Genomic DNA, 27,080 nt, shown 5'->3' with positions numbered 1-27,080 from the left:
ACAATTTGGACTTGAAAATAGCCTTTTTAAATCTTGAGCTCCATATGAAAGTTGTAGGCCTATGTCTTACCTTTTCATCCATATAAAATAAATCTAAATTTGAGATCTACAGTTCCAGATATGACTCAATTATCAAATAGTGTTCCGGTTTGGATTGCACCGACATCTCTTTTCGAAGTTTAGCCATCTCTTTGTCCTTTCAATTTCAGTTCTTAAATTCATCAATTAATCCTTTCATTTATGTGATAGGCTTGCATTTAAAATGAACATTTACTACAAATTAAAGATATCTTATATTATTAGATATATTATTATAAAACATGCTTTAATTAAGGAGTTATTGATACTTCAAGTGTAAAAATAATAACATAAAACCTTAAGTACTAATCAGTTACAGTACAAGTGAATTAAGGTACATGGTTTTTCCAAACCAGAACATTTGGTAATTCTATATAAATTATTTTTTTAAAAGATTAAATTTTTTATAAAAAATTAATATTTTTATATATTTTGAATTGTTTTTGATATATTAATATTATTTTTTTAAAAAAAATAAAAAAATTATTTTAGTATATTTTAATATTAATTTTTTTTTAAAATAATCAAAAGCACGTGTAATGTAATGTCATAAAGATTTATATTTTTATTATTATAATTAAAATAGATACGCTTTGTATTCGATAATCGAGAAAAAGATAAGGTTTTTCTTAATAGTGCAGCACTCCAGCTGTCCTCCACCCCTTTACTGTCTCATTGGTCCAAACCCTAAAGAATAAACGAAAAAGGGAAAGTCGGTTCTAAATTAAAGTGACTCCTGAAATTACCAATACAACCTCAAAAGTGCACTCCCTTTGCCTACCTGGCATCCAACAACCCGCTTTTCAAGCCAGTAAAAGAAGAGCCTTTTCCACTTCCCAATCTACCACGACTAGTCCACCTCCACTGCTTACGTGCCTGGTCTTCATTGGATACACTATACATCTGTCGAGTAGATTGAGCGAGTATCCATCTGATTCTTTGAGCTAGAAAGTGAAAAAGTGAGTGTAGATATTTAGAGAATCAAAAATATCTGGCTAAGTCGTCCACGCTGGCACCTATGCATGACCCGTCCACCTGAATTATATATAAGATATTACTCAATTTTACATTTTGTTAACATAGTCCATATACTTTTGTGTTTTTCAAATTCCACCCAAATTATTGGTTCATTAAGAATGCAGTCCTTCCGTCCCTAATATTATAATTTTACATTGTTAAATTAACATATATTTTTTTAGCCTGGATTTATGTTTTTACGAAACTTGTCTTCCATTCAGAGACAAAATAACGGTGTTAGAGATGGAAGGATCACTTCCCTAACAAGCTCAGAATAGAGGGATAGATTTAAAAAAAATAGAAGTATAAGGATTGATTTAAAAAATATTAAAAGTAGAGGGGTGAAATAAAACCACGGTTAACTCATGAGATAGGTGCGCTTTTTCTCTCCCGAGAAGTCACCCTCAAAAACTAATTTTCCTTTCCTTTCCTTCGAACCAAACAAACAAACAAACAAACCCAACCCCTTCCCTTAATTATCTCCAATTTCTTCTCCGATTCCGATCCAATTCCTTTTTCGATTTCTAAAAAAAAAAAAATCCAAAAATTCTCCAATTTCAATATTTTTTTTCCAACTACCATGGGAGAAGAAGTGAAAATGAGTGAATACGAAATCAACGATGAAGATACCATCAACAGGGACGATGAAAGAATTGGTGTGTGGGAGATGGGATTACCTACACCTTATGATCTCACTCCTTTATCACAACCTTTGATCCCACCTGAACTTGCTTCCGCCTTCAACATCTCCCCTGAGCCTCTCCGTACTCCACTCGATGTCAACCGAGCTTCCCAGAACACTCTCTCCAATCTCCACGGTCATTTAAACGCCCTATCGTCTAACAACATCAAGTCCTTCAACGAAACGAGAGGTCAAACGCACGACCCTATGGTAGTCGAGTTAGAGGAGGAGGAGGAGGAGGAGGATGTGACCGAGGCGATGGATCGGGACGGGTCCGGATCCGAAGCCAGGAAGTTGAGGAGGATTGATTCTGAAGAGGCGGATTCAGCCTTGAGGACTGAGAATTGGGTGGATGACCCGTCATCCGCTGCGGCGAGGACTTTGAAACGGCCACGGCTGGTGTGGACCCCGCAGTTGCATAAGAGATTTGTTGATGTGGTGGGCCACTTAGGGATGAAAAACGCGGTCCCGAAAACAATTATGCAGTGGATGAATGTCGAGGGTTTGACTCGCGAAAATGTAGCTAGTCATTTGCAAAAGTACCGGCTTTATTTGAAGAGGAAACAGGGGTTGTCGAGTGAAGGACCCTCTGCTTCTGATCAGTTGTTTGCGTCCACTCCTGTGCCGCAGAGTTTGCACAAGAGCGGCGGCGGCAGCTGTGGGGGTGGGAATTTCGGAATGCCAATTCCAGTGCCTTATCATCATCCCGCCACCACGGCTGGTGGGATGATGCCAATGCCGGTTTATGGACATATGGGGATCCAAATGGTGAATGATCATGTTCATAATAATAATAATAGCAATAATTATCAGCATCAGCAAGTTAGTATGAATAGTCATCAAAATGGGTATCATGGAAATGTTGCTTTGCTAATGGGGAATAAGCATGTTCATAATAGTAGTAATAAGCATCAGCATCAGCATCAGCAAGTTAATACGAATTGTCATCAAAATGGGTATAATGGAAATGTTGCTTATGGACATATGTTTCAGCAGAGGGATTGGAATGGGACTAATTATGGTCCATACTCGCATCATCCTCATCATGCAGTATCTAATGATACTATGTGATGTTGGGAGGAGATATTTTTTTTGGAATTCTATAGGAAAAGAGGTCAGTGCTGCTTTCAGTTGGATTTGTTGGATATAAATTAGTTGTCAATTTCTGTTACTATCTGTCTGAAAGTGTATTCATGAATTAGAAATGAAGCTCTGTAGCTTTAAATTAAAGCATGACTTGGGAAAAATTCTAATTTTGAACTAGCCCTTGTTAGCATTTGATTTTGATAAGTGTGCATATATAGAATCGGCGGAGCTTGCTTTTCATTGCTTAAAGTCACTTGTAGAGGAGGTGCCTTCCACTGCAAATGCATTGCACCAGGGACCAGTGCTTTAAACTGGTTCTTCGTCAATTGCAATATTTCTTCAAGGTCACAATTGATGCTATTCCTAGGTTTGAGATACTCCCTGCAAATGTATTCCTCAACATGCCTTTGTGTTTTACTTGTTTGCTTTACAATTGATTTTATGAACACCAATTTATCAAATGTATCAATTGTCTGTATCAATGGCAATTAACATGTACCATTCACCTGAAGCCTTAAAACATTTGATGGCTGTATTTGAGCACTCATTTTCCTCCAAGCAGACATCTAGAAGACCAAGTTAACTATACACTCATCTTCTTCCAAACCCTCAATCCCAAGCTAGTTGGGGTCAGCTATATATTTATTTTCACATTGTACTGGAGCCTCTAATTTTTTTTGGTAGAAAACATCTAAGTTCAATTTATGAGCTTTTTAGCTTGCATTTTTGTCTGCGTGCATCGAGAATTTGTGTTTAAATTCTGTTGTGAAAACTGAAGAGGGTAAAAAATATGTACTGTTACAGGTTCTAAGTGACAGGGAAGGAATCCCCCTCTCCTTTAACTTCTAAATGTGCACACAAACAATCACCTAGAATATCTAGAAATCTGAAATTTTAAGATACCATCACATCACATCAGGTAGGGAGATGTCATCCTCTATTAAGCCTGCACAAAGACTTCAAGATGATAATACCACAACATTATGCTTACACTCTGTGCATTTGCAAACTGTTGGCTGATAATAATTGTTGTAATTGGGGGAGTGAAGGAGTCGTATATTTAGGGTTAATGTGCATGGCAGCATTGCTTTTAACCTGAAAAATTAAACCTTTTCTTGAATACTTACTTGCATGGCCATGATCTGTAAAGAGTTTGAATGCGAAACAAAAAATAACAACTTAAATAGATCAAAGCTTGTGGATATCTGTCAATTTGCACCCTTGAACTGAAGTAGGCTCTTCTATAGATACCAGAAGGTGCATGCTGTTGCATCTGTCATTGTCCCACTTTTATCCCAAACTTTTTTGGTTTGCCTGTATGTATTTTATATGATGTTCTGTATTGATCTGTATGTAAGATACTTTTGGGTTGGCAATTTATTCTTTCTCGTTTTTCATTTTCATGATGCTACTATGTGATAGTTTATGTGCAGAATGATTTAGTGCGGTTTGAAGTTTGCTTTTCTTTCATGATGTTATTATGTGATAGTTTATATGCAGAATGATTTAGTGCGGTTAGAAGTTTGCTTTTCTTTCTCTATGACACAAGTCAGGCACTAAACTTTTTCCAGCAAAAAAGTAGGTATTTTAATTTCCAAGTTTTGATCAGTGCTTGTGCTAGAGTGGTCTTTATTCATTTTCTTTTATTTTTCTTGTATTGAGAATGAATTCTAGAGCCTTATCTTGCTGACTAGTGTGATCTCTTTTGAGATGGTTTTGATGCCCTTTGATTTAGACTTGTAGTGATGTCATACTTACGGGTTTGCAGTCCGCCTATGTTTCGATAAGGTCCCCTTCATTTGTTCTAAGATTTACATCCCTGGTAGTTGCACACTTTCTGTTATGGTGCTTTTAGCCGATTGGCTAGAGTGTTGCAATTAACAATATTTCTTTGTCCATAGATTCTGGAGATTGAGTAACCTGGCATAACTGTTGGAAGTTGCAGAAATTTAAGCACTTCACAAAAATTAGAGGGTTTGCAGGAAGAATTGTGTGGAGACATATCGGAGGCATATTTCCAGAGATTGTTAGGTTCTGCATGGGACAAGAAAACTTGCAATCCTTTTTTGAATATATATCTCATTGTACTTACCCGATGGTAGCAGGAACCTCAAGATATTACTCATCATTGCTTCCATGATGATAAGTAATAGCTTGCATTCTTAACTTGTTCTTCAATTGATATATGCTGAATAAAGTGTGTATTATTGGATGTGGCAAACCTTCTTCTAGGGCAACATAGCAAATCTATAAAGGAACACTAAGCAAATTCAACCTAACATGTGATAATGTTTCAAAACCAATAACGAGGTTTTCTAGTGTTTGGACAATGAATATTTATATTTATATCAATATTTTATTTTTCAAAGCTTATGTGGTTAATAATTGGTGATAGAAGGCTTATCACTTGTAAAATAGTTTTCCTGAATAGGACTTGAGGACTTTTAAATGATGAAGCTAGTAACTTTGAAGAAAAGGATTATAGTAAATAAGTGAATGCACTTTGAATTTTGTAAGACAGTAAATAAGTGAATGCACTTTGAATTTTAAGAATAGAAGTGTTTATTTTTGTTTTATTATATAAATGTTCTGGGATTTAAAAATATTAATGTCTATAAAATAAAAATTGTGAACATTTAATATTGGTAGTTCAAGAAGTATTTATAATCTTTAAACATTGTTGTTATATTAGAGTGAAGGGATTTATTTCTTTTTTATATTATTAATGAAGAATACATATTCTTTATACAATATTAATGAGAGATAAATATCTCTTACATTATTAATGAGATGAAAATATGGTAGACTGTTGAGATATTTTTTATACATTTAAAGTATTGGAAGATGAATATCCCTGATATTAATATTTCATGTTAAAAGTAATATGAATAAACAAACAGAGCTTTTTAGTAGGACATATATTAACATTTCATGTTAAAAGATATAAGAATAAACAAAATAAGCTTTATGGTCAGACATGAGGGTTATGATAATCTCAAAACCTTTAGCTTTTTGTGCTTAACATACTCTCATACCCACAATGGTATGGTAGTGAGCTAAAATCATGTGAGCTAAAATCATGTCCAATTAGACTTGGCATATAGCTAAGCCCAATGTCGACAGGTCTATAAGCACATGCCTAAATAGGCTTGGCATTTACCCAAGCCTAAGGAAAATAAGTTTGGCAGTTTGTTAATCCCATGCGCTTAACATACTCTTATACCCACAATGGTATGGTAGCAAGCTAAAATCATGTCCAATTAGGCTTGGCATATAGCTAAGCCTAATATCGACAGGTCTACAAGCACATACCCAAATAGGCTTGACATTTACCCAAGCCTAAGGGAAATAAGTTTGGCAGTTTGTTAATCCCATGCCTAATAGGGCTCAACACGCAACTAAGCCTAAATGTACTAGTTCTAGCACTAGTTAGACCCATACACATTTGGGATTGGTATGGTGCCAAGTCCATGAGTGGTGAGTTCGATAGCCTACTTGACTCTTGTCCACGTGGGCTCGAGAAATAGCTAAACCAAAGGGTATTTGGCTTGACAACTCATCAGACTCATGCCTATTTTGGCTGAGTAAGTAGCTGAACCTAATGATATTTAGGTTTGATGGTTTGCCACACCCATATCCGCTTGAGCTCACCACGTAGCTAAACCTAAGAAAATTAAGTCTGACAACTCATTTAACCCACGTCTATTTACGCTCAGCACGTGGTTGAACCATAGAATATTAGGTCTAACAGCTCACTAGACCCATGTCTGTTTAGGCCTAGCACGTAGCTGAACTCAAAGATGTTGGATTTAGTAGCTCACTAGACTCCTGTTCATTCGGGCTGAGCACATAGCTGAACTTAAGGATGTTGGGTCTAACAGCTTGCCAGACCCACATCTGCTTGAGCTCAGCTACGCGTTGAGCTCTAACAGACATGGGCCTCGAAAGCTGACAGACCCAAGATCCTTAAGGTTAACACGTGGCTGAACCTATCGATGTTAGGTTTGATAACACGTAAGACCTATGTTCACCTAGGCTTAACAAGTGGTTGAACCAAGAATGTTGGATCTGATATCTCATTAGACCCATGCCCGTTTAGGCTCAGCAAGTGGCTGAACTCATTGGGTCTGGCAGCTCGTTAGACTCATGTCTATTTGGGCTCATCATGTAGTTGAACCCAACATGTTGGGTCTAACAGCTCACAAGATTAATGTCTATTTAGGCTCAAAACATGACTGAACCCAGGTTGTTGAGTTTAGTAACTTACTAAACTCATATCCATTGAAGCTCAGCTTATGGCTAAACTTAGTATAACTTACTAAACTCATATCCGATGAAGCTCAGCTTATGGCTAAACTTAGTATATTAGGTCTAACAACTTATCAGACCCATATTTACTTGGGCTTAACATTTAGTTCAACCTAAGGATGTTAGGTATGACAACTTATTAGACCCATGTGTACTTAGACTCAATATTTAGTTGAACTCAAGAATGTTGGGTTTGACAGCTTGGTAGACCCATACTCTCGTTTAGGCTCAACATCTAGTTAAATCTAAGGATGTTGAGTTTGACAACTCGCTAGATCTATAACCACTTGAGCTTGGCTCATAGTCATGCTCAAAGGTGTTTGACTTAGAAGTGACCTTGACCCATGTTTTCTAGGCTTGACATTTTGCAAAGCTTAGGGATGTTGGGTATGGATGTAAGCTTTAGTCATCTATCATTGAGTTATCACCCTGTTTTTGTATCTTTTAAACAAAGATTTAGGCTTAAAATAATTTTTCAAAATATGTTGAATTGGTAAACTCCCAAGTTTTTATATATTGAATACATAAAATATTTGAAAGGTTTTTAGCTTTTAATGAGGCTTTTTTACCTTTTCTATGTGATAGGGATTCTTGTGGCTAGGTGACTTATTTTAATTAAAAAGGAGTCTCTTGGGAAGAGAAACGATGATGTGCTTTTAATTAGCAATTGATCAGGTTCTTGGAGATATTTGGTGATATCAATGGTTATTTATTCAACAATGAGGATGAATTATTATTTCTTTTATAACTCTAGTCACTCTTACCTCTATTCTTTTCTTTTATCTTTACTCTTGTAACTTTTTTATAAAAAACAAATTGTTAAAGAAGCTTTGAATGAAATTTTTTTATTTACAAAAAAAACTTTATTATTTTTTGTATTCCCCACCTTAAGATTTTTTATTCTTTGTTCTAGTTATTTAGCCAGAAAAAATGGATTTTATAAGAGTTAGGTCCAATCTTAAAAATAGAGATGTTGCTTCTTCCAACGGTGAATTTAGCTTCCAACTAGAAATTAAGGGAAGTAGTAAAATACAAGAGCTCATTAGCCTGGATCCTAAGACTAGAGAAAATGAAACTTTAACATTTATCTCTAGAAAAGAGAAGGTATTTTCTAACCCTAGAAAAGTCCCTCCTTTATTGCCTCAAAAGGGGAGAAAGAGAGACTGTCTCAAACCCGTAAAAACACTGAGCCCAACACTTTAACAATAGAGCATGTGACCTATGTAAATGGTCAATATCCAGGAGAACATGTGGCTAAATTACCTTTAAGTCTTAAAAGGACGACCATGACCACCTCTTAATAGCATTGTGAGATAATTGACGCCTTTTGTATGAATGAGCTGGGATATTTTTTCTCTCTTCAAAGGTTCATGAGGGAAGTCTTTTGTTATTACAGGTTGGCTCTAGGCTAGTTGCATTCTAATGGATGAATTATCATGTCTGTTTTGAACAAGTTTTTTAGGCTCGTTAGACTTGAGCCTATTATAAATATCTTCAGAACTTGTTAAAATTTGATTGATGGTGCTAACAACAGTAATGACATACGTTGGTTTTGATTGATACAATTTAATTAGTGCCACTACTCTTGTGGAGTTAGAGGCCAAAGCTAATGGTAGAAGTCATTCTTTTTTGGTTGGGGGTTAAACAAAGTTTACCCCATCTAAAGTGATTGTGGGTACTACTACCCTTTGTGAAGTTTAATGTTGTAGCCTTAACCTCTCATATTACCTTATTGCTAATGCTCTTAACCTCACTTTCAACTACAAAGACCTTTTTGGCTACTAGGATTTCTATATAGGATGCTCTGCTAGAAGTTGGACAGCTTGGGCTTGAGAATGTTTTTATTGACTTTGTCCTTATTCGAGCCCTTTCCTACTTTGATTATGGATGAAAAGTATGCCATGAAGATTATTTTGGATGGGAAGTCCAGCTTTAAGTTTGAAGGCTTGGAGGTGTTGAGGAGCTTGATAAGGCTTTTGACTATTTATTCAGATGTCCAAATGATGTTTGATGAGAGCTATAATTGTTATTTTGCCCTTGCTGGACAAATAGCTTTCCATGTAAGAAACTGATTCTTGTCTGCTTTGATTATTTTATTTTTTTATTTTTAATAATCATCTTTTATATTTGGTAAACTTTTATGACATGTGCCTACTCTAAACGACATTGGATGGCTGAGAGGTGTTAAATGGGAGAAACCATCACCAAGTATAAGGCAAACCAGACTGTTTTTTAAAGGCTGAGGGCTGAGAAAACTATAATAAAATTGAGATAAGGGAGCTCATGATAACATATGTAGAACATGAGAGGTTAGGTCCCTCAATTGAACTCTACTAAAAGGAAGTTTTGTCTGGCCCGAGAAAACTATAATAAAATTGAGATAAGGAAGCTCATGATAACATATGTAGCACATGAGAGGTTAGGTCCCTCAATTAAACTCTACTAAAAGGAAGTTTTGTCTGGCTCATGACGAAATGACCTCCTTTAAGTAGGGGATGATTAAGATGAGGGAATCCTAAGAGGCTTTGAAAGCTGAGCTCCTTATAGCTAGAGAACAAGTCCACAACTCTCGTAAAAGGATAAAGGCTCTGAGGAGTTCCAAGAGATATTTGAAGGGTCTTAACGCTGAAAGAGATGGTTGGATACAAGATTCTTCTTGCCATATCTATCATGTATTTCTTTAACATGTAAAGGGGACGTCAAGTGGAAAATATGTTAGTTTCAAATTGTACTCGAGAGTAGGAGATCTAAGATTAAACCCTAATGAATTGATAAGAAACTCTTAGGCATCACCTAAAGAAAAAAAATATTTTTGTCATTTTAATAAGTCATACATATATTAAAAACTTACATTGTTATTCTCATTGACGATGATACTTTTTAAATAATCAAAGTGCCAAACATGAATGAGACTTTTTCCTTCCATATCTTGTAAATTAAAGGTGTTTCCTTTACCACCTTAATGAATTTGAATGGACCATTTCATTTTGAGGCCAACTTGCTATTACTTTATCTGTTACTCGTAACTTCTAATTTCCTCAGCACCAAATCCCCAAACTTGAATATTCTATTTTTAACTCTAACATTATGGTATTGGGTAGTTCTACGTCAATAAACTTCATTTATGATCATCATAGTCAGATGAGATACTTTTAAGAAATCTAGATTAACCATAAGGCCTCGTTAATTACCTTCTAAAGTATAATGGAAGACTCGATGACCTTAAACACCCAATCTCAGCTAGGATCATGGTCTCAATTTTAGATGTTAGGAGAAATGAAGTTTTTTTTAGTAAATGTCTTCTAGGTAGTATAAAATCTCATTTAGCAGTTCTGTTCAGTTTAATTTGACTTATGTTATACTTTTGTTTTAAGTCCATTGAGAAAGACTTTATTGGTCACCTTGACCATTTGTCTAAGGATGAGAAACTGAGGAGAATTGATAGTCAATATAAAGCCCTTGAGATTGCTTTTTCATCTTGTAACTATCAAATTATGTCCTGTTATCAATGATCAAGATTTTGATAATTCCAAATCTATAAATCATGTTCTTCCACAAGAAAACGATAATGTTATTGTTGGTTATATATGCCAAAGTTGACATTTCATGAAAATTCATTTTTTTTGCTTAAAAATATTTTTTAAAATGTTTTTGGTTGATGTCAAAAATAGTTTTTTAAAAATATAAAATATTATTTTGATACATTTCTAAACACAAAGCACTTGAAAAAACAAATGCTACCACACTCCTACACTCCCCCAAAGTAGTCTATGACTACCAAAATGAATTATCTATTCTAATATATCCATCCACCATGAGGTAAAAAACTATATGGAAGATATGGTTGTCAACGTTTTAAAGGGTTGTCCAAAGATTGATGTAAACTTATGACATTGATCATATATTTTCATCATGTTATCAATATCGTCTTTGATGGTTAGCCAGTAAAATCCTGCATTGGTGACCTGAGCAACAAGAGTTCTAGAACCGGTGTGAAAACTATAGATTTCTTTATAAATTTCCCTTAAAACATAAGTGTTTTATCCAATAGACAAGCAATTTAACAAAAGAGCCAGAGCAGATTGTCTATATAAGATCACTTTCCCTTAAAACATAAGTGTTTTATCTAATGGACAAGCAATTTAACAAAAGAGCCAGAGCAGATCATCCATATAAGATCGCTTCAACCAAACAATACCTTGTTGATCGTTTAATTAAACAAATGACCTCATTTTTATCCAGGAGAAACTCCCAATTAGCATATAATCTTTTAAGGGAGTTCTACAATTGTTCTTTATGTTAACTAGGTCGGCCACTAAACCTTCCTCTATGTTTGGTTTTTCTAAAATTTCAATTCATACATCCAAAGAGAGTTCAACTGAATTGGAGCTTGCCAGTTTAAATAAGATATCTGCCTTTTAATTTTTATTTTTTAGAATTCTATCAATTGAAATTTCTTGGCCTTTATCTTTCTACGAGAATGACCTTTAAAGGGACTAGAAAATCATCGAGGTTGATAATGCTCAGCGTCATTTTTCCCAACCTTCTCTGAATAATGTAATTGTCTCCTAGCTAAGGAGGCAACTTGTGGTTGAGAATCCAAGATTGAGGGTGCTAGCTCATGCGCCGAGACTCATTATGCTTGATTTTTCTCTTGAATGACTATCAATACCTCAATAAGGAGCCAAGCCTAATTAAAGAATTGCTAAAACTTTGATGGAGTAGATATGTCAACAATTATAGAAAGGTCTGTGACATGTCGCATCCCAGATATATCTTGATTATCTACTATAAAGTAACTCAGAAAGGTTAATAACCAAACTCATGAAAGAGTTTATGGCTTTTTTTTTTTTTATCAAGTCTCCCATATACAATGCCAAATGATGATGTTCTAAAATCCAATATGCTTAGGAATGATGGTTTTTGGTGTTTGGACAATGGATAATCATATGTTCATGTCAATATTCCATTCTACAGAGCTTATGAGGTGGCTGATTGGTAGTAAAAGACCTAATGCCTGCAAAACAATATTTTTTGATGGGTTTAGGGACTCTCAAATAATAAAGTCAGTAACTTTTAGAAATAAATTGCAATAAATAAGAGAATGAACTTTAAATTCCAAGTACAAGAGTGTGTGTTCTTGTTTTGGGATGATAAATGCTCAGGGATTTAAAGGTATTAGTGTTTAGAGAATAGAAATTATAAACCATTTACTTAGTGGTTTGGTTAATTTTTATAACCCATAAACCATGACATTTCACTATAATAAAGGGGATAAAGAGTTATTTTCTCCTAATAGCATTAACGAAGGATACATATTTCTTACACAATATTTATGAGGGATAAATATTCCTTACACAATATTATTGACATGGAAATATGGTAGGTCGTTGAGAGATTTTTTTATGCACCTAGAGGTGTAGGGAGACAAATATCCCTAATATTAGCATTTCATCTGAAAATTTATAAAAATAAACAAATAGAGCTTTATGATCGAACATGGAGACTATAGTGATCACCGAACCTTTAATCCTTCGCTCTCAACATACTACCAAACCCAAGATCAATGGGTATGAAAACAAGCCAAATCCATGACCAATTGGGCTTGGTATGCAGCTAAGTTCAAGGTTGACGAGTCAAGAGGGTTGCTAAACCTATGCTCAAATGGGCTCGGCGCGTAACCAATTTAAAGAAGATGAGTATGATAGTTTGCTAGATCCATATGCATTTAGGCTTGGTGCACATCCAAGTCTAAGGATGCCAGCCTATGCTCAAATGGGCTCGGCGCGTAGCCAATTTAAAGAAGATGAGTATGGCAGTTTGCTAGATCCATATGCATTTAGACTTGGTGCACATCCAAGTCTAAGGATGCCAGGTCTAGCACCTCATCATGCTTGTGTCTGAATACCTCTTTTACTTTTGTATCTTTGCTTCTAATCCTTCATTCATTTCTAGTTGTCTTGAAAGTTCATCGATTATTTTAATTAGCTTCGTTTACTTGTATTGATCCTAAAAGTTGATCTTTCATTTGAATTATTTATAAATCTTGCTGGAAATATTCTTTATGTAAGATTCTAGAGTTAGTTTGATCTTCTGTTATCCTACATCTTGCATATATATAAAGAGTGACATGTTTAAATTAAATTTTACTGTTATGAAGGCAACAATATATTTGATTTTCCTATCATGAAGTTGAGTTGTAGGAATTAAATACTTAGCTTGAAATAAAGGCACTACATTTTAGGTGGGATTATCAACTTAGAGGCTTGTCAGAAATATTTGAATAGGCTTGATTTAATATTGGTTGCTGCATGCACGAAGTTATATATATGAAAATAGTAATTATTGATCTAATTGGCATATTTAAGCTATGGAAAATTTCATAATATGCATGAAATACTGCTGCTCGGGGATTTTATAGGGTAAAACTTCCTACTTTGACAGAAGAAACCACTTGTTCGGTGTGGATGATTGATATACAATGACATCAAAATGAAGGTGCAGGATCACCCATCTCCATTGATTCTGAAGACTTTTTTAAGTCGTGAGGGATGCCTCTTCTAATTGATTGCTCAATTGCTGATTTCTATTGAGATGTTTTATGTAATTCTCTTTTAATGAAAGGCTAGGCATTCTGAAAGTTACATGTCACTGGTTTCTGCTTGATTGCTCTCTCTTTCTTCCCCCCTTCTCTCTACTTTTCCTTTTCCTTTTCCTTTTCCTTTTCCTTTTCTTTTTAATGATAATGCTAAGTGCATTATAATTCTTTTAAGCGTCTCTGTTAGCTGTTGTATTTTATTTTTCTTTTGGAATGTTGATTTGACATTGCTGCTAGTAAGAGTGCTAAAATAAATCTCATCCAAGTGAGATGTGATTTAATTATAGCAAGGCTCCTCATGTCTTCCTTTGCACCACTAATATGCATTCCTAACTTTTACGTGGCAATGTTCTACGAGTCTGTTTATTCAAATGGCTTTTAGTATATTTGAATTGTTTTGATTTGATAATATTAAAAATAATGTTTTTAAAAATAAAAAAATATTAGTTTGATATATTTTTAAACAAACAAATAATACTTTAAAAAACAACTTATACCATAATATCAAGCATTATATATATCAAGTTGTGCTGCCCCAATTTTTTTTTATGTCAAACAAAAGTCAGGATAATCACGAGAAAGAACTAGATAATCAAAATTTTGTTCTAAATGTTGGCAGCTCATAATGACATGGGATGACGAAAAGGGAGGGTGGTTTTAACCAGAAAATCAAATTTTTTGCTGACCAAAATTTTAAAATCTAGGGTTTCCACTCGGTGGTTTCTATTTTAAACCCAAATGAAAGAAAGGGAAGAAAAGCTGCTTTCATGCAATACTTACATAGATTGTATTTATAGATTGACAACGCAATTCTTATGTAGTTATTGCAATTTGTGTTTTGATATTTAAGATGGAATGGTTGAAATATATCAAAAAACCATACATGACAAATATAACTTCAATTATCTTAATTTGGTGTGAATTAATAAAAGAATGTGTAATTTGCTTTTAGAGGTAAAAGTTTTACCAAGATTATTTTTTAATCAGCAATAGTTACTACTCAAGAACACAACAATAGAAAACATCACCCCATCTCAAACTCCATAAACAAACTTAAAAAAAAAAAATTGTGTTGTAGTACTGTGTGTCTTTCATCCTCTATTATTGATCTAACATTGTTGTTACTCTCCCTAATATTTATTTTTAAATACCCAATTTTTCAGCATTACAATCCCCGCAACGATCTAATGTAAAAGTATAGATTCCGAGTATAAGAATCTTCAACCAATATTACAACTTTCATTTAAGTATCTTAATTTTTTTATTTGTTACTGACATAATTGCCTTTGGATGTTATTACTTAAGGTTAACACTTCCAAAACGCTTATATTTTGTTTTACAGCATTGTTGTTTGAGGTTATGGTGTAACTTATATTTCATAACTTTTATAAAAAAAATTGTTTAATATTAATTTTTTAATTCTTTTTTATTATTTCCATGTATTAATATTAAAAATGTTTTTTTTAAATAAATATATATTATTTTAATATATTTTAAAATAAAAACATTTTAAAAATTAATTGTTACTATACTTTTAAACAACCCAACATTAGCCGATGGCAACTACTTAGGCTAAGAAAAGGAAGGTGGATAGTTTTAACTTCTAATCCAAGTTTTTTTTTTTTTTTTGTTTTTTTTTCCTGAAAAGCAAATTTTTGTAAAGTTGACGGGAGGAGAATCTGGTAAAGGATTTGGAGAATAAAGAGGATACGTGCCCACTAAAATTTGGTGAAGGATGACGAATGAAGAGTCTTTTGTTTTTCAATTCAAGAATGGAATGGTGGTGGGGCAACTTACTTTCAATACAAGAGAATATGAATTTATAATTTTTTATTTATTTTTGTGTTTTAAAAATATTTTAAAAAAAATTTAATTTTTTTACTTTAAATATATTTTTAAATTAATATATTTTTTTATATTTTTAGATTATTTTAATATATTGATATTAAAAATAATTTTTAAAAATTAAAAAATATTATTTTAATATATTTTTAAATAAAATATCCTTTAAAAAATAATCTAGCCTTTGACTCCTTTCTCATCTTACTTGTGCGGAACCACAGGGGCAAATACGGGGGCCAAAATATCGGGTGATGATTTCGTTTTCCTGGATAGCAAAAGACATAAATGGTTTGGATCATCTCCTTGCATTCTCAGCCGCAACAGCAGCAATATAGCGAAGAGCTCTTGCATGAATATCCGTCAACTAAAGAAGCATTTAAGTGGCAGGACTATCAAAAAGGTTGGCCAATAATAAAATATAAACAAAAACATACTAACAGGATGAGGGTATTAGGATCAATTAAAGGAAAAGAGAGGCAAGCATTGATGATCATGCAATTGCCTTTGGCAAGATGTAATTGCACAGCATAACTACAAGCTACCAAAAAAGAATTGGAAAAAAAGGAGGGTCCACTCTGCATGAATATTATATATATCAGCAATAGCTGTTCTAATCATGCTTATATATCAGGTGGCTTCCTCTATCCAACTGCACCCCGGAAAGTTTTTCAGCCTTTTGCGTTTCATCATCTTCTTAGACCTTGATACGTTTTCCCAGCTACCAGCATCAGCATACAAATTTGACATAAGCATATTATTCCCAGCATTCTCAGGCTCAAGCTCAGCCAAATGCCTAGCTGCTACCTCGGCAAGACCTATATCCCCATGATTCCTACATGCCCCTAATAATGCTCCCCACACGAATAAATCAGGCTTAACAGGCATTTTCTTAATCACATCATAAGCCTCATTAAGATTTCCAGCCCTACCAAGAAGATCCACCATGCATGCATAATGCTCTAATCTTGGAACAATCTTGTACTTCTGTTGCATCAAGAGAAACAAACTTTGTCCATGTTCAACCATTCCAGCATGACTACAAGCAGTAAGGACAGCCGTGAAAGTCAAGTGATCGAGCTTATCTCCCTCTGATTTCTCCATTTGATCAAAAAGCTCAATTGCTTCATCACAGTAACCATGATTTGCATACCCAAAAATCATCGAATTCCAAGTAACCGTATTCCTCTCAGGCATCATATAAAATAGCATACTTGCTTCTGATATAAAACCACATTTGGCATACATGTCAACAAGAGCACTTCTTACATATATATCATCTTCAACTCTAATCACCACTGCATAGCCGTGTATCTCCCTCCCTCTCCTTACATTAGCCATGGTCGCGCAAGCAGCCAAAACAGTACTAATTGTAGCAGATGTTGGAAGAAATCCCTGGCCCAACATCTGTTTAAATGCATCAAAAGCTGCCTCGTTACGAAAATTTTGCACCAACCCTGATATAACCGAAGTCCAAGAAATCACATCAGGCTCCGCTCCCTTGCTGATCATCAATTCAAACATCTTTGAAACCATTGCATCATCACCCTTTTGTGCAAACCCCGAAATCAAGCTATTCCAAGTTATTACATTAGGCTTGATACCCAATTTTTCCATTTTATCCATCAAAGCAAATCCTTCTTTAGCAAAACCATGTTGACCATAACCCGAAAGCATGGCATTCAAAGCCACCAAGTCTTTCTCCACCATCCTATCAAACACTCGCCGTGCCTTTTCAACTTCTCCACATTTAGAGTACATATCGATCAATGAACTAATAACATAAACATCCGATTCAATCGAATACTTCAAAATCACAGAGTGCAAAATCCTCCCAGTATGCACATCATACACATGACCACAACATTTGAGTACGCTAGGAATAACAAACTTGTTGGCCCCGAAACCCTGCTTTTGCATTTCATAGAAAACACTCAAAGCTTCTTGAATAAGCCCACGACGAGAATAGGCCCCAATGAGCACAATCCAACGGCGGATATTTGACTCGGGAATTTTGTCGAACAACTTGCGAGCGTCAGATATCTGCTTAGTTTCTACATAGAAAGATATGAGTTTGGACGCAAAATGCGTCAAACGAGCTAAACCGTTAATGATGAGATGAGCATGAAGTTTTTTCCCTTGCTGTAATGCTCGATCACGACCGTATGTTTCGATGAGATGAAAATAAGTTTCCGATGATGATCGAAACGAACGGCGTGATATGATTAGGATGGGAAGCTTATGGTGGGATTTAAAAAATGCTAAAGTTCCCTTGAATTGGTAACGGGAAAGACGCAGGCACATTTCAGATTTCTCCTCGGCTTCTCAAATCCCAGTTCCAGTGCATTTCTTTCTTTCCTGGGGCTTGAGGCAATAGAGGATTCTTGCTGCCCAACAAGCGACCTGTCGTTCCTTGTCAAACTTATAGAAGTTATTTAAAGGAAGCTGCAAGGGAGAGCTCGGTGTGTGGACTTACTAGTTTTTTTGTATGAAATAATTTTGAGATTTTAAAGATATTTGTATTTATCTATTTATAGAATGTTAAATGTAAGAAAATTTAACATTTCTTGGAACATTAAACTTTTGAAACTTTAGGGAATGGTTTGAATATGGCCAAATCACTTGCATTTCCTCCTCCACTTTGGACAGGAGGAGCAAAAGGTTTTACAAGAACAAATGACTCGAGGAGTTATCTTGGGGTGGCTCTGATTCATGGAAGGATAAAAAAAGCGCTTATAAGATATATTGTTGATGAAGCACAGCAGAGATTGGCTGGTTGGAAGGTGGACAAGCTTTCATTGGCTCGAAGAGTTGCTCTTTGTCAATCGGTCATTTAAGCCCTGCCTTTGTAGACAATGCAATCTGCAAGGTCTTCCAAAATCTACTTGTGAGGATATTGAGAGGATTTGTAAGCGTTTCATTTGGGGAGATCAGGAGCATGCTGGACGGTTCATATGGTAGAGTGGGATAAAATATGTAAGCCTAGGAGTTACGGTGGTTTGGGTCTTAAAAATCTTGAAGCCATGAACGAAGCTTTGTTAACAAAGTTTGTTTTGGGGTTTGATGAAAGGGAATGATCAGTCCTGGGTTCATGTGCTGAGGGATAAATACATGAGAAAGGATGGTTCTGATTTGGGGTGGTTAGCGAAGCCTGATTCGTCTCCTTTATGGAAGACTATTTGTAGACTTCATCCAAAGGTGCCAGAAGGTGTTTCTTGGAGTCTTGGTGATGGAAAAGGAGCTCGGTTTGGCAGCATTGCAGGCTTGATAAATGTGATCCTTTCTTGAGTTTGCTATTGATTTGGTTCCTGAGGAGCAACTTCAACGGACTGTCTGTCAGTTTGTTAGTGATGCTAGCCAGTGGGAGTGGTCAGTCTTTGATAGATTCCTACCTATTGAATTAATTCTGAAAATTGCAGCGACGTTTCCTCCTCGCGGTTCTGACGGCCGCGAGGACATATTTATATGGAAATTTACTTTGAATGGAGAGTTCTCTGCAAACACAGCTTATGGTATGTTAGAGGATCATAAATGGATAACAATTTACATGGAAATATAGATTCTTTTTCTTTCCTAGAGAAGCTTGTGGTTATTTGAAGTGAATTTGATATGAGAGAGGTCGTTAATGTGAAGAATTTACTTGTTCATAAATGTGACGTGGATGGTCTTCATGCTTTGGTTACTGTTTTTGGATTTGATGCTCATGTCCTCAGGGTTTACTTGTAATAAAAGTTGTGTGGAGACAACGTAGTCTGTTCGTTCTAAACAGTTCTTTAGTTTTCCTTGTCAGAACAGAGACATAGCAGGCTGCAGTTAAATTGATGGCGATGATCAGGGTTAGGATGGGTTTCACAACCTGTATATGAACTGAAAAAAAGGGGGATTTCTAAGTGTGATATGAAGCTGAGTTTTTCACTCTGGACCATGATGGCTAGTATTTTGCGAAAGGGGAAACAGAGGAAATACCTCTTCGAAGCCATATGACTAAAAATGGGGAAACAGTTACGCAGATTTAGTCTACTCGGTATTTCAGGAGGTAACCTTCTGTGGCTAACAATTGCAATCAATTAAACTGCATTGATCTTCTTGCCACATGTTAAAACAGAGCCCACAAGTCTATCTTTTACCAGGTGACATGCGGCTCTTTGTTGTTCACTGCCTGTGCAAGAACTCCGGAAAGAGATACTTGAGCTAACCCCCCTCCTTAAATTTCCCTCTCTGTGATCAAAGATGCAGACCAAAGGATGGACATTAGGAGAGAAACTCAAGGCTGAAGGAATTTATGGCACACTCTCAATCACGTACTGGAGCAATGACTCCATTTGATGTCAAACACGGACATGGTAAAAGGCCTGGAAATCCAACAACCCCAACTGTGGAAGAACTTCTACAAGGTAATTCCATAAACCATAATGTAACCTCCATGGTAGAAGAACAGGTTAATGATTCTGTTTTCCCTAGGAGGCTTGAACTTGAATACGATAGGCAACGGGAATAACAAGAAGATGGTCAAGCTATAGCTTATCAGCAGCTGGAGAAAATTTTAGGATTTGTCCATGTTCAGTTCATTAATCAACTCTTTCTTCAGATATTGAAAATTGAAAATAAATGTGTTTTAATTTATTTTACAACGTAAATTATTATTAAAAAAAAATGCCTGTATTTGATTCCAAAGTCATGGAAATTCATTCTCTATCACTACTGACCTATGAGTTTTGCATGTGCAGCTGAGGAAGTTACAAGGTGGTCGCCACACACCACACCAACTTTTTGTAAGGATCATGAGCTGGAGTATGATCAGTCCCCCAATCAAAAGAAATCAGTTATTACAAAAGTGAAGGAGAAGGCCAGGAAATGGCGAAGCACCCTCAGCAAGAAGAAACATAATGACGACGGTAACACCACTCCTTCATGGGGTGTCAGCCTGGATTATGTTGAAGATGAAGAAGATCCTGAATATCTAGGAGCCCCAAGTAACTTCAGTCACAGTCTCATTCTTCGTATATAGCAGAAAAAATATAAAATCTTATGTGAAGTAAAAGTTCTTGGGAATTCTTGCCTGAATGAATGTGTATTTAATTAACTCGTCTATGTGATCTCTCAGTGTATGAATCAGAGATGGCTCCTGAGGGGTATAAAGAGACCGCTAGACAGCATCCAAGAGCAGTTCCTGTGATATCGGAGACTCGTGTTTTGCCAAGTAGTGAGACCTGTGCTGCTGAAGTCAAGCCAATAACTGAAACTGCGAGCGGGAAACAAGAAAATGAGAAGTCTCCCAAAACACTAACTCAAACCGTGTCAGAGAAGCTGGCACCAGCATCCAACACAGTATCCGTTGCTACCCATGCCATTGCTTCCAAGATTCAAAGCCTCGCTGTTTCAACCCCTGAAACTGTGATATCGGATACGCATGTTTTGCCGAGTAGCGTGACCTGTGGTGCTGAAGACAAGCCAATAACTGAAACTGTGAGCGGGAAACAAGAAAATGAGAAGTCTCCTAAAACACTAACTGAAACAGTGGCAGAGAAGCTGGCACCAGCATACAACACAGTATCCATTGCTACCCATGCCATTTCTTCCAAGATTCAAAGCCTCGCTATTTCAACCCCTGAAGCACCAGGTGCAGCGGGATTAGACCCTGTGGAGGAAGGTAGAGCAGCATCATCTGTAGCAGGACCAACCAAAGTAGCTCAAGACCAAGTTACATCAGATCCATCCCGAGATCCAGAAGCTGCAGCATCTGGTTACCATTTCTGTGCCGGAGAGAAAAAATGGGATAAAGGAGTTTCAGTGAAGGAGTATTTAATGCACATGTCTGGGCCAGGAGAAGATGACAGAGCCCTTTCTCAAGTGACATTACAAGCAACAAGTCCAAGGAAAACTGCTGGCGATGTGAGTGTGGTGGACATCGTGAGAGATGCTGTAAATTCTCTTCTTCAGGTCCAGGAGTCCTCCCAACCTACAGTTTTCCATTCAGCTAAGAACTCATCCTCAGATATGACCATATCAACCGATGCTCATGAAGGTGACATTTTTTTCCCCTTCATTCTCTAGCAGCGCAATCGATTGGAATTATTGGTGGATATTGTAATTTGTTAAATAAATGCTGAATCAAAATCAGAATGGATTGGAGGTTGTGACATGATTTATCATATTTACTGTTGTGACAAGATTATCCTGACCTGCCAAGGCTAAGATTGGCAGTATGATTTTTGTCATGTACATTAGGAATCGTTCTTTTCTCACTGTACATCTTGTGGTTGCAGTTACCGAAGAAGAAAATCATGGAAGAATACATAGAGCCAACTGAAAGGTGATTTCAATAGATATTAAAGAAAGTTTCTGGTATTCAGTGCACCAAATTCTATGTATGTTAATAAATAGCTGCCAATGAAGGTGGCAATAATTGCTTAGAATTAGCGATAACTATCTAAAGATTGCATTTTGTGGATCCCTGCACTGAATGTAACATTTCTTCCTATTCCTCTTCTGAAATTTAATCATCAGAGTGGTCGTTTAATTAGAAATGTTGTATCACCTGATAGGCTTTAGCTCAAATGGTTCACTTTTGATCAGCTGGTGAGCTTAAAATCAGTGGCAAAGCGGCTGAAATGGAATTCTGGAGATTACGATGGATAGTTGTTTTCTCTTACTACAGTTTTAGGAGCATCTATCAACTGATATCAGGTGACCGTGACCGTGACAAAATGTTTATTATGTCACACTTTTAAATTAAGAAAGACAGTTCATGAATGCTGCCATACTTGTTATAAACTACACAGCAGATATTCAAACGAGAACATCATAGCGATGGGCCATGATTCGATCTTTCTGGCAGGATGATTAGTGCTATGTACTTCCTTTTCGTTTTACACACAGAAAAACTAACAGTCGTAGTTGTAGTTGATGATGGACAGATATGATAAGCCCTGAAGGACCATCTCATCTAAAAATTTAAGTTATTAGATAAAGTTTCAGAATATAATTTATATTATTTTTTAATATATATTTTTTTAAATGAAAGCTTTTTAGACTTGAAACTTAAATAGATTCACATTACTTTATGTTTAATTTTTATCAAATAAATAGGAATGATAAGATTCAAACTTGAAATTATTTAGTTATTAAGGTTTTGATACCATATCAAAAAACCATTTTACCTAAAAATTTAAATTATTAAATAAAATTCTATAATATAATTTATATTATTATATACCAGTAATCTTAAATGAACACAGAAACCAGAACCGCATTCACTGTAAAATGCCCTTCCCGAAAATTAGTTTCTCAACTTCTATTACAGTGGTGTGGATAGGGGGCATTTGGACTGCGATCAATTATCACAGATGTCTGTTTACATGGTTTTGTGATGCCTCAATATTAAATAAAGCACTTCCTACTTTCCAAACAACGAGTCCTGACGATGCTTTGAACAACATTCTTGTAAAGGAATTCATCAAAACCGACGGGTGACTGGACGCAGCATCCCTGGTAATCAGGCATGATTTCGGAAACAAATATTATTTTATGCATGGTTTGAGCTTATATTTGGAACTTGGAAAGGAGCAACTGTCAGTATCATGTGGTCATTGCTATTTTATTTATTTATTTAATGTACATGTGGATAAGTCAAAGAAATACCAAAACTTCCCTTGTTGGTCTGCTATAATTGTTTATGAAAATTCAAAGCAGACCGCAATTCTGCTTTGAATTTTGGATTTCAGATGCCTGCGTTGTTAGGAACTTGGCCAAAAAGGCAGGAGCAGTAATAATAGATTTTTGGCATCAAGCTTAGAGCGACCAAAACTATCATATCTTCATCCAGTTGCCAAAATCTATGTTCATATCACAATTTATTTGCTAAGAGAACACTGTTTTACTTGTGTTCAAAATCTAGCAGCCTTGGCTCCCTGGCTTTGGTTGACAAATTGCAAATTCATCCTCAAACCTCTGTTCCTTAATACGGTAGAACATACTTAAGCACTGAATGTCAATTATATACATGTAGTTGAAGTTGGGTATCTGTGCTGAAGTATTATATAGTTGAAATATTCTTGTGCTTCTTCCTTGAATGATTTTTTTCGTTCTAGAATATTATTTGCCTGGACCTCCACAGGAATTTAACAATTGCAACTTGATTCTAGCTTTACTCACCAAAAGTCTTATATTGTCATTACTTTTCTCCAGTCCAAGTTGTTGACATTGCATCTGATTAAAGCATGTCAATAATCCTGCTGAAGGGTCCGATTGCGAATGCAGCAAGGGCTAAAGGTTCATATCACCAAAGTTTTCAAAAAGCTGAACAAGCAAAGATCATCCTTTCTCTCTTATTTTCTCTATGGCAGCATTACTTAGAGCACTCCATTTTGTACTAGCTCTTTTCATATCCTTAAAACACTTGGCCTTGGCTCAAGAGATGAATCAGTTCTTCTACAATGGCTTCAAGGGAGCCAACCTAAGCCTTGACGGCATTGCAAGTATCCACCCCAACGGCTTGTTGGAACTGACAAACGCTTCTAAGCAGCAAATTGGTCATGCTTTCTTCCCGTTTCCCTTCCATTTCAATACACTCTCCAACAATTCTAGGTCCCTTTCATTCTCTACCAACTTTGTCTTTGCCATGGTTCCAGAGTCACCTATGCGTGGCGGACATGGCATTGCATTCACTGTCTCTCCATCTACAGAGTTCAATGGTGCCACTGCTACTCAATATCTTGGACTCTTTAATTCTACCACAATTGGTTTGTCTTCCAACCATTTGCTTGCCATTGAGCTTGATGCTATAAGAAGCCCTGAATTTGGAGATATCAATGACAATCATGTTGGGATAGATGTCAACAATTTGACATCCATTCTATCTGCTCCAGCATCATACTTTTCTGAACATGGAGGAAATGAGATCTTGCAGCTCATAAGTGGAGATCCAATGCAGGTGTGGATAGACTATGATGAAATGGATAAGCTACTTAATGTAACACTAGCTCCTGTAAGCATCACGAAACCTCGAAAGCCTCTCTTGTCTACAACTATTGATCTTTCTCTAGTTCTTTTGGATTCTATGTATGTTGGTTTCTCTTCATCCACTGGCTCTGTATCCAGTCACCATTATATTCTCGGGTGGAGCTTCAACAAAAGTGGGCAGGCACGGAGTCTTGGCAATTCAAAGCTTCCTTCACTTCCTCCTGAAAGAAATTCAAGTAACAAACCAGATTTACGAATCGTGATCCCATTGATAACAGTATCTGTTTTACTCATAGCAAGTTTTGCAACTATGTGTATTATGAGGAATAAATATGAAGAAGTACGTGAAGATTGGGAGCAGCAATATGGTCCTCAAAGGTTTCGCTATAAGGATCTTTATAAAGCAACTAAAGGTTTCAAAGACAAAGAGCTCCTTGGAACTGGAGGTTTTGGAAGGGTTTACAGAGGAGAATTACGTTCTTCCAAGGTGGAAATCGCAGTTAAGAAAATCTCTCATGGTTCAAACCAAGGAATGAAAGAATTTGTGGCTGAGATTGCCAGCATGGGGAGGCTAAGGCATAGGAACTTGGTACAGCTCTTAGGCTACTGCCGGCGGAAAGGAGAGCTTCTCTTAGTGTATGATTATATGCCTAATGGAAGTCTCGACAAGTTCCTATTTTGCAATGAAAAGCCTAACCTTGATTGGCCTCAGCGATATCAAATCCTCAGGGGAGTAGGATCTGCTCTTCTCTACCTCCATGAAGAGTGGCAACAAGTTGTTCTGCATAGAGATGTGAAAGCAAGCAATGTCCTATTAGATGCCGATCTTAACGGACGGCTAGGAGATTTCGGGCTCGCTAAGTTTCATGACCATGGATCTACTCCTCAAACAACCAATGTGGTTGGAACTGTTGGATATCTTGCACCAGAGATTACTAGAACAGGAAAGGCCACAACAAGCAGTGATGTATTCGCTTTTGGGACTTTTATGCTTGAAGTAGTTTGTGGAAGGAGGCCTGTAGAGTCAGAAAGACCACCTGAGGAGGTTGTTCTGGTTGACTGGGTACTTGAATGCTGGAAAAGAGGGGCCATTCTTGGGACAGTTGATCCTAGATTGAACGTTAACTATGAGGTGAAAGAAGTGGAGCTGGTTTTGAAGCTAGGTCTGCTCTGTACCCATCGCACTCCAGCAGCTAGACCTGGCATGAGGCAAGTGGTACAATTTTTGGAAGGAGATGCTACTTTGCCTGACATACCACTGCATGGTGCGGGAATTGGTTTAGTTACAGTTAGCAATCAATCATCTAGGAATCACGTTTTAACAATCCCTATATCATCAGATGATGTTTCTTCATGTTGCTTGTCTGACTGTGAATCCATCCTCAATGGTCGTTGAACAAGCGATGCTTCATGGCTTGACGAGGTAAACATGATGGACAAAAGAGATTTGAAGAAGAAAAAAGAAGCTAAGAAGAAGAAGCTAGAGAAAAGAAAGAATAGGGGTTGGAAAAGTCTACAACTTTGTAATTTTTATTCAATTCATCAATAATTGTTTGGCATTTAGAAAAATAAAAAATAAATACTAAAATCTTAACTAGAACAAGCAATTAAACTTATAACTCACTAAATAAAATATTCAACAATAATTAAATTAAATCCAACAAATAAAGCTTAATTAATAAACCTCAATTAAAAGTTCAAATTAATTAAAGTAAAACAAGGATAAAACTCAATCTTTTAATGGTTTGAGCTACCATTCATCGTTTGTGATCATACGAGTGTGTAAACAATATCTTTAGTTTGGTGTCCCCGTCAATTCTCTCTAGGTTGGAAAAACTTGACCCCATCAAGTATAATTCAAGGCGGCTCCAATAATGCTCCTAAAGATCATGATCAAGTTGTTGTGATGTCTCTTTGATAATTAAGGTATAATCTGAATCTAGTCATCTAGCTTATATACTATGATTCGCTAAAGTTCATCATCCTTTGTAAAAACAACTTGTGTATCCAAAATAACATTAATATGTTTCTTTTATGCCAAATATAAGGATAATAGGGCAAGGGTTTCAAAAAAATCATATGTTTTGAAATAAAAGGAGAGAGAATTAATAAAAAAATACAACAATGCCCTTGGAGGCTTAGATAATAGGTATAAATGAATTAGAGGTATTGTGGTAACTGAACCAATAGCTTGATAAGTATAAATAGAAAGATAAAAATAAAAAAAAAAGAAGAAGCCTGAGATTGAGAGAGAGAACTGGCAATGGAAGAAAATGAAGAAAAGAGAGGGGAAGTTTGAGGAAAATGATTAAATAAACTAATTGTTTAAGGTAAGACTTGTTCTTTAATGTGTAGTTGAGGTAATTAGTTTGATTTTGGTTTGTTATGATTTAGGGTTTTGAAGTTTATGTTATAAGATGTTACGACCTGATTCCTAGATCCATGATTGACATATAGGCAAGGTTTCTCTCCAAGATTCAATACCTATATGAACTCAAACTTACATACAAA

General features: G+C 35.9%; 4 protein-coding genes across 5 annotated transcripts; 3 read left to right on the top strand and 1 right to left on the bottom strand.

Moving 5' to 3' along the window:
• Window positions 1-1,477: 1,477 nt before the first annotated feature.
• LOC105133129 (transcription factor PCL1-like) lies at window positions 1,478-5,144 on the top strand. 2 transcript variants are annotated; one of them, XM_011036970.1, is made up of 2 exons: window positions 1,478-2,891; window positions 4,765-5,144. In XM_011036970.1, the coding sequence occupies exon 1, from the start codon at window positions 1,676-1,678 to the stop codon at window positions 2,846-2,848; it is 1,173 nt and encodes a 390-aa protein (XP_011035272.1). In that variant the 5' UTR covers window positions 1,478-1,675; the 3' UTR covers window positions 2,849-2,891; window positions 4,765-5,144. The 2 variants fall into 2 exon arrangements, with proteins under 2 accessions (XP_011035272.1, XP_011035273.1); XM_011036971.1 differs by having other exon boundaries at window positions 3,082-5,084.
• Window positions 5,145-15,967: 10,823 nt separating this feature from the next.
• LOC105133128 (Tetratricopeptide repeat (TPR)-like superfamily protein) lies at window positions 15,968-18,549 on the bottom strand. The gene has a single exon (XM_011036969.1). It carries the CDS (start codon window positions 17,910-17,912, stop codon window positions 16,239-16,241), a length of 1,674 nt encoding a protein of 557 aa, XP_011035271.1. The 5' UTR covers window positions 17,913-18,549; the 3' UTR covers window positions 15,968-16,238.
• A 55-nt stretch (window positions 18,550-18,604) lies between these two features.
• On the top strand, window positions 18,605-22,528 carry LOC105133127 (uncharacterized). The gene is made up of 5 exons (XM_011036968.1): window positions 18,605-19,644; window positions 19,739-20,002; window positions 20,336-20,581; window positions 20,713-21,633; window positions 21,875-22,528. Exons 2-5 carry the CDS (start codon window positions 19,891-19,893, stop codon window positions 21,916-21,918), a joined length of 1,323 nt encoding a protein of 440 aa, XP_011035270.1. The 5' UTR covers window positions 18,605-19,644; window positions 19,739-19,890; the 3' UTR covers window positions 21,919-22,528.
• A 1,344-nt stretch (window positions 22,529-23,872) lies between these two features.
• Window positions 23,873-26,020, top strand: LOC105133126 (L-type lectin-domain containing receptor kinase IV.1-like). The gene has a single exon (XM_011036967.1). It carries the CDS (start codon window positions 23,947-23,949, stop codon window positions 25,963-25,965), a length of 2,019 nt encoding a protein of 672 aa, XP_011035269.1. The 5' UTR covers window positions 23,873-23,946; the 3' UTR covers window positions 25,966-26,020.
• The last annotated feature ends 1,060 nt before the right edge of the window (window positions 26,021-27,080 follow it).

The sequence above is a fragment of the Populus euphratica genome, unplaced genomic scaffold (assembly GCF_000495115.2).
Source record: "Populus euphratica unplaced genomic scaffold, PopEup_1.0 scaffold42.1, whole genome shotgun sequence".
Lineage (NCBI taxonomy): Eukaryota > Viridiplantae > Streptophyta > Magnoliopsida > Malpighiales > Salicaceae > Populus > Populus euphratica.
The sequence above is the reverse complement of the archived record's forward strand: the minus strand, read 5'-3'. Positions and strand labels throughout refer to the sequence as shown.